The 12,089-nt window shown below is 36.8% G+C and overlaps 1 protein-coding gene and 1 long non-coding RNA gene across 2 annotated transcripts in view; one reads left to right on the top strand and one right to left on the bottom strand.

The window, feature by feature from the left end:
• Positions 1-344: 344 nt before the first annotated feature.
• Positions 345-12,089, top strand: part of LOC110468097 (protein eyes shut homolog) — a 386,727-nt gene continuing 374,982 nt past the window's right edge. The window contains exon 1 of the mRNA XM_085574727.1: positions 345-2,966. Coding sequence (XP_085430853.1) covers positions 2,856-2,966 — 111 coding nt within the window. The 5' untranslated portion in view covers positions 345-2,855. The remainder of the gene's footprint in view (positions 2,967-12,089) is intronic.
• On the bottom strand, positions 3,032-10,733 carry LOC146767821 (uncharacterized). Its single transcript, XR_014953629.1, has 3 exons — positions 7,752-10,733; positions 7,449-7,545; positions 3,032-4,966 (listed from the first exon to the last, which is right to left on the bottom strand). It is a non-coding gene; the product is annotated as an uncharacterized LOC146767821 (long non-coding RNA).

The following is a 12,089-nucleotide window of genomic DNA, read 5'->3' as shown; positions in this document are numbered from 1 at the left end:
TGCATTTTTTCGTAAATGTCAAAATTTAAAGTGAATTCAAATAGGCAATGAACAAGAATATCCATCAACATAAACTATGATTGTTTGCTTTCTATCTTCTTCTATAATCAATGTACTTTATGATAATAAGATCACAAAAAATGTGAAAGGGCGTTCTAAGAAAATATGTTCTGTTGGTGCCACCTTTGGAACTTTACTGCCAACTTTTTCTTCCTGTAAACCTCATTTCCCTTTCCTGACATTAGCATGTTTATTGCAAAACAAAACAAAACAAAACACAAAAAAACCAAAAAAAAACAAAACAAACAAACAAACACCAAAAACAAACAAAAAACTATAAAAAATGAGCAAGTATAAAAATTAGAAGAAGCCACTTCTAAAATTGTCTTTCTAGATTATCTAGTTAATGAAATAATCATAGATTGAAGAAAAAAATCTAGGAACATTTTCACTTCATATCATCGGTAAAAACAAATATTGTAATTGTGTTGCTCTGAACTTGGTTTCAGATGTTATTTACAATTATGAGAAAATATAGAAAAACTGTTTTTATTATTATTTTACATTCCTTTCATATGCAAATTTTATTATGAAAAACTCATTTTAACTATATAAAACTCCTTTTAAATACATGTACTAGAACTTTGTTAAGAACAGATAAAAATGCAGGTGTTGTAGTAGTGGTTGCTGCTGCCTATAACCTGTTCCCCACAAGCCTTTCCTGTAGAAAAGCAAGCTGAGATAACCTTCAGGCAATGCAGGCAGACCCTCACTCAACACTCACTGCAGCTGGCTCAGCAATAGAGGCAAGAAAGGCTCTTTTTGCAGGGTTTTACTCCAGAGGAGGATGTCACATGTGGCTGAAGGGAACCCAGCAAGGTAAAAGAGGCGAACCACATGGAGGAGACAGCTTAAGAAGGGGAAGGGGTAGGGGGCAGAGCTAAGGGCTGGGCAGAGGGGTTTGGTCTCCAGGGAAAGGGGGCGGCCACCAGAGATACCAATCCAGTGAGGGGACAGGGAAAGGAGAAACCAGGGGAAGTTACACAGGGGAAGTTGAGGCACAGAAGTCCAAATGGGAGACTGTTTTTCTCCCAGGAGGAGTTTTTCTCCCCAGGAGGACTGACTCTATGGTGAGAAGTTACTGGTGTTGCCAGGGCTGAGGACTTGGGAATTGACTGAGGTGGGAGAGTCCATGGGATGCTACAAATAGACTTCATGAGAATTTTGAGGCGAAGTACCTGAAATGGCAGAAATATGACTGCATATAGCATCTTTTTCAAGAGGAAGGTGAGGATTATGTGGTGCACCGCAACTTGTTTAAAGTGTTCTTATGTGCTTGTGTCTATACCAGCCTCAAAACATATAACCATTTACAGAAGTTTTTTCCATACCCATTTACCTCTGTCCAAATGGTCCTGTGCATGAATTGTGGTTGGTTTCCAGGGATTTCTGATTAAATCCATCCAATTTAACACTTAAGTAAGGTAAATGACTTAAACTTCTGGACATGCTAAATGTGTGTGTGCATTCCTTGGACTCAGAACCATACCCACAGATAGACATCTTTACCTGATTTAGAAAGCACAGTTAACTCAGTTGCTTTCTGTTGAATGCTGTTGCCCAAGAAGTTGCTGTGGTTAATATATCCCTTACTCTAGTATGCTGTGTAACTGTGAGAATCTCCATGAATTTTGAAACCAGGAATTGGATTGGTTTTTTCTAAATGAGAAAACATAAGCAACACATCTAGATCTCATATCTGTTAGGAGCAAGAACATAGGAAAACCAGAAGCAATTCTGTATAATCTTAATAATTTCCAGCTTCTGGACTGAATAATTTGAAAAAAAACTACCTCTGAGAAACAACTACAGAAATTCCCATTGTTACTTTTGGATTCTTTTACAGACACAAATTTTCAGCTAACTGGCCATTTTCTTTCTCTTAAATCTTTTCTTCCCATTATACCAGAAATGACAGGGAAACATGCTGTGTCTGTAAGAACATAGCGAGTGTGCTTTACAAGGATTGTCTATCAGTCAAGATATAAGTACTCAAATATTTTTCTACATTGTTCCAGTATTGATTTTAAATAAGACTTCTTTACTATCCATTTGAATTGCATCTCTTTTAATTATGTATGAGATTTTTTTTAACATAAGAGGGCTACATCAGGAAAGGTTTTTCTCCTACTAATAGTAAGTGCTGACATGATGCAGAAGAAATTTCTACAGTTCCTTTTACATACATGAGTTATCCATCACTCCACTGGCATTGCATGGAGCTAACAATCACAAAAATTGAATGCTAGTGTTTTTTCTTTAAAGAAAATACTGAACTACAATTAAGCAAGCACGTAAACAAGTATGCATTGTTGTGTCTAGAGTGTTACATAATTAAGCATGTCATTATTTACTATTTATACTGCTCTTTATTAATTAGCGATGATTGATGTTTATTCCTCACTTATCACATTTTTAGTTTTATATTAAAACAACTCTCTTATGCTTAAATTGACCTATCCTTCCTAATAATTTTCCAAAATCTTGTTAACTTGTTTATAACTGTTTATTAAATATTACCTCAGTCTAGATTTTTTTTCCTGGAAGATTATATTAAATATTTTTCTGAAAATATTTTAATCAATGATGGAAATTATTTATGAAAAAAGCAAAATTATTCAGAATTATGCAAGGGATTTTTAATTTCTTGAAAGTATATTCTGTTTATTTTAAATAGTAAGAGACTTGTTTTGTTACTGCAAGAACATAATTTAATAGAATTATGGAACCTAATTAAATACAATTAACTTTTAAAATGCAAGTTCACTAAAATACACTGGTGTATTTGCAGCTGCATGCCAGGATTCACTGGAAGGAACTGTGAGGAAGTAATTGACTACTGCAGGCTGCTCAGCGTCAACTGTCTGAATGAAGGATTGTGTCTTAATATAATTGGAGGTTTCACTGTAAGTAATTTAATACATGTTAAACTAATTCAGTGTCCAAAGTATAAAAGCTTCAGACAAGCAAACTTGAAATGCATTCATTAATCTAAGAGACAAGAGAGGCACAATATTATAGGTTTTATTTACTTTAATCGATACCACAAGGGCAGTTCACTTGGGTAGTATGGATTTTTTTATTACTTTTCTATTGAGATCATGTTTAGTACTACATCAAGTTAAATAACTGAAGGGTACTTTTATAGTTAAAAGAATAGATAACTAATTGTGGTCCAGTGCAATTTCCCACAAAGATGATAATCACAGCTGTGTTGCAGCCTTTAAAAATACATTGCTTGAATTAAGCTCATCTGCTGCTATTATTTTAACCAGAAGCAAATTACTTATATACACATAAACATGTTTAAAATTAATATAAATTTAAAGCTGTAATGATGAAATTGTAGTGTGGTGACATTCTTTTCAACTGACAGTTTAGAAAAAAAAATACTAGATCTGCTTTTTTAACTCTCTAAATTGCTTCTGAAAATGTTAAGCAAGGTGCAGAATCTGACTCTTGTCCTTGTTAAACTCCATATGGTTGATCACTGCCTGTCCCTCTGATTTGTCAAGATCACTCTGCAGGGCCTCTCTGTCCTTGAAAGAGTCTAAAGCTACTCTCAGTTTAGTGTCACCAACAAACTTATATTCTATTCCTTCAAGTTCTTTGTCCAAGTCATTTGTAAAGTTGCTGAAAAGCACAGGACTGAGGATGGAACCCTGTGGAACCCCACTATTGACAGGTCACCAGACTGGTGTCACACCATTCATTATAACCCTTGGTGCCTGACCTGTGAGCCAGTTGCTCACCCATGAGGTAACCTGGTTATTAATATTTTGTCCAGGAGGAGCCTGTGAGAGGCAGTATCAAAATAATTGCTGAAAGGATTGCATTCACTCACTTTCTTAGATAAATGAAGTGGGTTTCCCCTTCATAGAAGGAAATAAGGTTTGACCAGCACAAAGCTTGTGCTGGCTGTGACTGATGACTGCAACACTCCAGGTGCTTTTTGATACTTCTAAGAATAATATTTCCCATGGTTTTACAAGCACTGAAGTGAGTCTGACAGGCCTGTAGTTTCTGGGGTCTCCTTCTCCTCTGTATGCAGTTGACCACAAACAATGTAGAGTAGTTAACAATACACAAATATGATAAGTATTTCCAGGTGGACTGCACTACTTTAAAAAATGTGTTCTATGAGAGGCAAATTCAATGCTGTATGCAAAGAAAAAAGAATATGAATTATACAGCAATGTGTTCCTGATAGTCAGTGACCAAGAAGGCAACTTTTAGCTCAAAGTGAATTTTAAATTGTGACACTGTACCATTGATGAAGACAGAAAGACAATACCTGTAGTCAAAAATAAGCACTTGTATATATAGAAGTATTTTTCAGTAATCATACTTCTTTGACTGTCCATGAAGGGTCAACATAGGCAGCTATATCATCTAAACTGTTTTAAAAAAATTTGCAAATGAGGAAAACTGTATTAGATTTATGAAATAAAATAAATAAATAATTTAAAATAATATTTTAAAAAGTACATACAGATTTGCAATCTTAAAACAGTCCATGGTCTATCAGTTTGTCTCAGAAGAAAAAGAAAAGGAACAATTGTATTTAAAATATTCAGCTGCTGGTGCCAAACATTTTGAGCCATATTAGCAACAGAGTGATAAAAGTATTGTGCATGGTTCTTAGCAGCTGCTCCATCTATGTACTATTGATTATAGCAGAGCATTTTCAGGAGCTTTTTAGGTAATATGGTCTAATGCTGTGTTTCAGCAGTTTCCCATCGGATTAGTGCCAGGTCACATCTGTCCTGTCCTTGTGAATAGCTTCACCAGACATTAAATTTCATGAAGATCTACTGCTGTGGGATCCAAACGCCATAACTCCCATAGTAAGCTGAAGGCCTTACTGTGGATCACATCTAGCAGTCAATGCAGCATACATATTTCACTGGTATTAAAAGGTTAGGAAAAGGATTAAATTTTTCAAAGTTGTCATGAATAGTGAAAACATAAATCCCCCCCCATTTTATTTGGGCTCTGAAGATCAAAGATATAATGTATACCTTGTTGGTTTCTAAAGTACAAAAAGACAACACTGCAGCTTTGACTCAGTTTCAGAAATATGGTTATCATTTGGACATATAATTTTAACAGGTGACAAACACAAACCTTGAATATTAGCAGATCTTCCTCTCTCAAAAAGTACTGATATTAAAAATTCTATTACTATTGATTTATCAATTATTGCAAGAAGTCTGTTATTGAATTTCTCCTGATTTGCAGCTGCAATATTGGAACAGTTTCTAAGAATGAATATAGGCATTATAGAAGTTATAAAGAAAATATAATATAGCACTTTTTTTTATATCCATACCATAGGAAAGTTTTTAATTAATGTACTGATTTGTCATATTTTATTATAAAAAACTCCATCTACTTAGAAAACAGGGGGCACTGTTTTAAGAAAAGATATAAATTAAAACAGTTTGAGCATAAATCATACTTAAACAATTACTGATGTGTAAACTAATTTCAGATTTCATAAGATTTTTATTAAACTATTTAACTACATTATTTTTACAATACCATAACGTGCTTCTTAAAAATAATTTTAAACATCTGCACACAGATACACTTTTCAATAGATTTTTTTGTTCTTCTGGCAACTTTTCTTTTTCTTAAACGGATTTTATAAGTGAAAAGTCATGTTCTTGTTTTGCAGCTGATAGTATTTTCTCATTGCTTTTAATCTGATTGTCTTAAACAATTTATGGCTGTAGATAACTGTTTTCCTTATCTTTACCTGAAGACAGGGAAAATATGAGCAATGCCCAAAAGGCAAGTGATGGAGAAAAAAGAGCTGTTGTTTTTTTCATGCTAATCATACTGCTGCCAGATGCTACCTACCTCAGGGTATGGAGTGGCTTGAGTAGGGTTCACCCAGTGATTTAGAGTGGCTCCAGTAAAGCCTCTGGCACAGACTGGACCATGAAAGCCGATAAAGAGAGTACACAAACAAGAAATCACTTGTGGATGTAAAGCTTTCCTCTAGGTCCCAAGGGTGGATCAAGTACCTTACTATCTATTTATCCACAGCACATAGTTTATTTTAAATCATGGCAAAAAGCATTATCTCTCCTTAAGATCCCCTGCTTCTTCCTGAATCATTAGTATTAAACTGAAAAAAAACTCAAAACCAACCAAAGTAAAAATACTGAAAAACATATTAAATAAATCCAGGGCAAATTCTGAGGATAATAGAACTCTATTTTACTGGAGTTTACAAGCCTGGAGAGGAGCACAGTTTTGAAAACATGATAATGGGAAAGTTGAAGTATGAAAACTGTCAAGTCTTTGGCATGCTAGCTGTCTTTACTTTCTAGGGAGAAACCACTGAATTGCATAAAAATGATTCACAGGCCACTTATGATTACCTACATAAGTGCATTTGAGGGACAAGAAAGTGCAGCTCTACAGTAGTTGCAACTCACTCTCCCATTTGTGATCTGCCATACACTTCCTATAGGAAGGGTATGGAAATTAAAAATGCTTTCCACTTCTGGTAGGGTGCAAAAATACTCATTCATGATTTTTTTTTTTTTTTTTTTTTTTGCCTAACAGCTCCTTACTATGCTACAAGTAACTATTTTTGAACTTATATGGTCTGCATAGTATATCCAAGTCTATTTTGTCAATATGCCTTTCTCCCATCATCCTGACAAACCACTGATTCATGTAAGGCTGTATGCTTACAGCTAGCAAAGAAATTGAGTTATGTAGACACAAAAACTGAAGATGAAAGATGAAGAGGAAGTAATGTCATTGTAAGGTCTATTTCCATTTGCCAGCACTACACTTGAGAGAAGGTCTAAACAAATTATACATACTGCATGAACAGCAAGAACTGTGTTGGCAAGCAAATGCACACTAGGGCAGCATTAAAGAAAGAGAAAACAATCTCTGTTATCATTCTGGGTTTTACCACTACACTTACTGTTGGCCACTCAAAGAAAATGTTTGGAATTTCTTTGAGAAGCTGTACTGACAATTGCACAGCACATGGAATTTTGTGTTGGATATCCTGGTACATTCAGAAATAGCAACAGGAAATGCTGCTGATTTCTAACTAGTAGTTAACTAATTGTAGTGTTCCTACAGTGCAGTGGAAGTAGATTGTGCTGTTAAGGGAGAGTGAAAGCTAAGCAAAAAGAAGTAATGGTTTAACTTCTACAAGTAACTTGCCTGGAGAACACCAATTAATGATAATGGATCCATTCCTGTCAATTCCCTTCAGAAAATTGTTCCCTAGTCACCAGAATTTTGCTTTCTTATATGGACTTACATTTAATAATGTTTATCTAATAGTATGATTCTCTGTAAGAGGATACAAAAATTAATAAAATAGAAAAGAGTGATATCTAAAATCTTACCCTGCAGATGGCTCTGTGGTTGTTCACGTTATACTCTTTTGATCTCACATCCATATAATGGAGCCATAGATTTTATATTAGGAGCTTCATGGTGAATCTGAAATATTTCAACAATAAACTGTGCAACAAGAGGATATATGGTTGATAAAGTAAAATTATAAATATACATTAATAATCAGTAACACCATGGGTCACACTGCTGTAGTTGAAGATAAAAACCCCAGCAAATATGTTCTACCCAAGGACTACTCTGTTATCTAGCAAAGCAGGAGGCTGTGTAATAACACAGGAAACAGTCTTTACCAAAGCTGATATGTCCCTTCTGAGGCAATGTGAGAAGGAGGATAGAGGAGGGAACATCTTTCTCCTGTGATTTTTCCCACGTCCAGCTGATGTGCAGCCCTCATTCAGCAGAACTTGTACAGAAATTGCAATCAGGCAGACGGAGGCCCAGGCTTGATCCCTTCCACATGAAAAGTTTGCTTTTGTGGGTGCAGTACCAGACCCATCAGCCAGCTGTGAGGCTGGGAATCAAATTGCTTCTTTGTAGAAGAGCAGTGAGTAGTGCCAAGCTCCACAGACTTGCCTGGAAAACTTTTGTGGAAAGACTGCTGCTCTGGTTCTCTTAGTAAGCTTTTCCCTGAGGAGCCACTCTCAGTTCTAATGTTTTTTGATAATGTTTTATCCCTAGAAGTCTGGCAGAACCTATAACCCAGAAGAAAAGCACCTCTATGCAGAATCGGCAAAAATCTCCCTAATGGGGCTATGTCGTACTGCTTAAATCTCACAGCCCTAAGAAGGCCTCTGTAGATACACAGTCTGTGGTAATTGGGAGTGGGGCTGTGGCAGAGCCTCATCCCCAGTGGGCTACAGCTGTGAGACGCAGGTGAGCAGCACTGAAAGCAATGAGACAGGGAGTGCCCAGATGCACTGACCAAGCACCAAAGGGAACAGAGGTCACACAGGTGCAATGCATGAACATGAGGGGTATAAAAGGCTGGGATGAAGAACAAAAAGAACAGGTGCTTTCAGCCTTCTACGTGTTATGGTGCTGCTCTGCATGGGTGGATGTCTGAGGTCTTCTGATGTGGTATGGTGTTGTTCTGTATGAGCGAATGCTTAAAGCCTTCTGAAATTGTATGGTGTTATTTTGTGTACCATGGCTGTCTCAACTGTGGCATATGTGACAACAGACCTCCAACTTATTCTTAGAGAAGCCATTTGTATTTATTGTATGAAAGGAGAAATAACTTCTAGATCACATATCCAGCACTAAAAGGCAGTATAGCTAAGAGGAAACATTACCTTGTTTAACAAATTCAGTTCTTTAAGAAAAATGCACTGGGGCTTTTTTAAAGCCCTCTGCACTGCATCTCACCGTTTGTTTTCTGAGTATAAGAAAGCCATAAAAACCCAAATATTTAATATAATTGGTGTATTATATATTAAAGCAGTTGGTTAGAGTGATAAAATGAATATGAATACTTATAAGAGATCTACAGCCAATGTTAGAAGCAAAGAAAATTGGTGCTGTGAAGTCTGCTGCTCTCAGATGGAATTTTTATACTTATATACACTATATCAAATAGATTATTGTCATTTTCCTTTAAAAAAAAAAACTAGTCTCTCCTACTGTTTCTCCCCATGGACTATAGGAGAACGTTATAGTTTCATCTTTGTGAAGCCACTTTGCCACTATCATTAATTCTATTGATGTCTCTCCTGTGTTTGTCCTTCCACCTGAGTGTTCAAAACAACAGTAGTTCAAAGTCAGATAGTTCCATTAGGGCCTAGTTTTACACAAGTTAATTAGTCAATTTTCTTTCACACAGTAATTTTGCAGAAGAGTTTACATAAATTTTAAAATGTCCTAAACAGATTTTTCCTTCTTCAGTGTTTAATTTGGAATTTATCAAAATTAATTTTCCTGCATTTTTATTTCTATTGAAATAAACACCATCAAAGCACCCCAGGTACATTTCATATGTGCTGCTAATTATAAGTTAATAAACAGTAGAAATCTTCATGTGATAAACTAAATGGCCTTCATTTGAAGAGAAAATTTAAATGAAAAATATTTAAATAAAACTGTGGTCATCTTACAATTTCAGGTATTTTTGTACAATGGATCTGAATTTATATTAGAAGAACATATAAATAACTACAAATGGACAGCAAAATGCACCAGATAAACCAGAACATTTCTGTTGGTTATATTTTTAAGTGCAACCTCTGTAAAGTTAAAATCAAGCCTGTGCTCAAGTTTAAACCACTTTTCAAAGGCACAGAAATTCCCCAAATTTCTTCTTCACTGACTTCCCTATCTAATAAGGACCTGGCCCCTTGATATAAGGAAAATGTCTGTAGAAAGAGTCCATAAATTTCAGTCAGCCAACTCAGAACTATGTATTTCTGAAGCACATAACTTATAATAATTTTTTACCTGTTTATTAATGCCAATAAGCTCAGACACACATTCTCCATGTGCTGTATAAATTTTGTGGTTCCTGTTTCCAACACTGCACAGTAAGTTTCTAGCTTGAGCTTCTTGATGATTATTTCGCATTCTTCAATATTTGCCCTTTTGTCATCTGCTACCAAAAACTCAAAAATGCACATTCTTAATTTGCCTTTTTATGTTATAATTAAATTTTAATAAAATTTAATTTTATGAAGTTATATGTAAAGAGATATATCACCTGCTCAAACTACACAAAAGATAACTTCATCTTCCCACCTTCTATATGAGATGTACATGGATAGAATTCTAGTTTGGTTTACCCATATGTTTTACCTATGTTTGAGAAATGAAAGCATAGAATTTTTATTTAATTAATTAATTCAAGTTATTATATATTTCTGATGAGGCCCCTAATTTTTTTTACCCAAAAATCAGGGTTTCACATGAAGGAGCACATCATATCAAAAATCATAATACCATAGAATGGTTTGGGTTTGAAGTGATGTTGAAAGGTCATTTAGTCCAAATTCCCATCAGTGAGCAGGGGCACCTTCTAATATGTCAGACTATTCAGATTCCCATTCAACCCGACCTTCAGTGTTTCTAGAGATGAGACATCTACCACATCTCGGGCCAAATTATTCCAGTGTTTTGCAGTTCTCATTGTGAAAACTGTCTTCTTCCTATCTAAACTGAATCTACCCTCTTTTGCTTTAGAAACATTATCCATTTTATTGCTATATAACCTGCTAAAAATTTGTCCCCATCATTCTTACAAGCCCTTGTCATGTGAGAAGGGGAGATTTCCTCAACCCTTGGTGTGGGGAGTTGTTGTGGCGCGGCATGCGCTCCTCGCCGCAGCACTCCGAGCCGTGCCGTGCTGGGCGGTGAGGGAAGAGAACGGGCGGCCGCTTTCCCCCGCAAGCTCTGCAGTCTCAGTTCGTGGCGCGCGGGGACAGACGAAGGCGACCACGGGACTTGGGGGGGAACGAGATGGTTTTATTCCATGAGCCCCAAGACCCCGGCAGGCGGGGGGGCAAAGGTTTTATACAGAACTCAGGAGGACGGGTGTAAGAACAGCAACCAATGAGGGAATAGCAGGGGAGGAGTTTAGGGCAGAACTAACATCTGGAAGCTGAGGAGGGGGCTAGAATGAATGACAGGGAAGGTTCTAGGGAAAGGGGCAGGGAAAGGGGGGTTGGGGGGGGGGAAACAGATATTAAACAAATATCAAATGAAAGAAAAACACACCACCGCATCTTTACTCAGCCCTCAGTATTTAAGTTGTCTGTCAGCACCCCAGGAAAGCCAAGACCCTTGTGTCCCGCCTTGTCTGTTAGTGTCCCATTATGGGCACCCTTCACTGAGCAGTCCAGTTAGATTGGAAAATGGCTTGGCTGACTCGTTCAGGGACACACACACCAACAGCATGAGGGAGAACCTTCAGCGGGTGTTCTCACCTTGTGATCCCTCACTGGCTCTTCCACCACACTGAGCATGTCGTCTTTTGCCAGTGACTGCCATCGCCTGTGAAGGACTCACACCAACAGTTCACAGACCAACGTTCCTTATTAATATAAAATTGTGAAAGGTTTAGTTTCAAGAATGTTTAATGGTAATATCTGACTGCAAAAATATGTTCAAAGCAATACATAAAAAAGGTAAGATCCCTAATAAAAACATTCAGCATGGACAGAGTACAGTTCTTACCCAATAGGTGTCCCTATGGGGGAGATGACAGATTCAACCTGTTGACTGATTCTAGAAGTTATGATAGAGTCTTCCCTAACTTTTCCTCTATTGTCTACTTGCTTTTATACTATCTCTCTAAGTTTAGGTGGAGCTTGAGTAACTCTAGTCATACATACCTTTGTTACAGATTGATGTAAAATTCTCTCACTTTTAAAGATACAGTCAAAAAAATAGCACACACCTTGGTGGGGTGGGGTCACATGCTGGTGGGAGATAACTTTGTTGTGAAGGTGTGCATTAATCTTACAATCAGGCTATAATGAACCAAGTTCATCAGAGGAATATGATTTTGCCAGAGTTGCTGTCTCAGCAGCAGGATATCTCTCCCTGTCACCTCTGGCTGACAGGTACTATGCAGCTCTTCAGCTGCAAAGCACCACCGAGTTCCCCTCCCTGCAAGGATTTCAACATCGCCTGGCTGCGGTGTC

This window comes from Lonchura striata, chromosome 3, assembly GCF_050655825.1.
Source record: "Lonchura striata isolate lonStrDom1 chromosome 3, ASM5065582v1, whole genome shotgun sequence".
In the NCBI taxonomy this organism is placed as follows: domain Eukaryota; kingdom Metazoa; phylum Chordata; class Aves; order Passeriformes; family Estrildidae; genus Lonchura; species Lonchura striata.
Note: the sequence above shows the minus strand (reverse complement) of the source record. Positions and strands in the feature narration are given on the sequence as shown.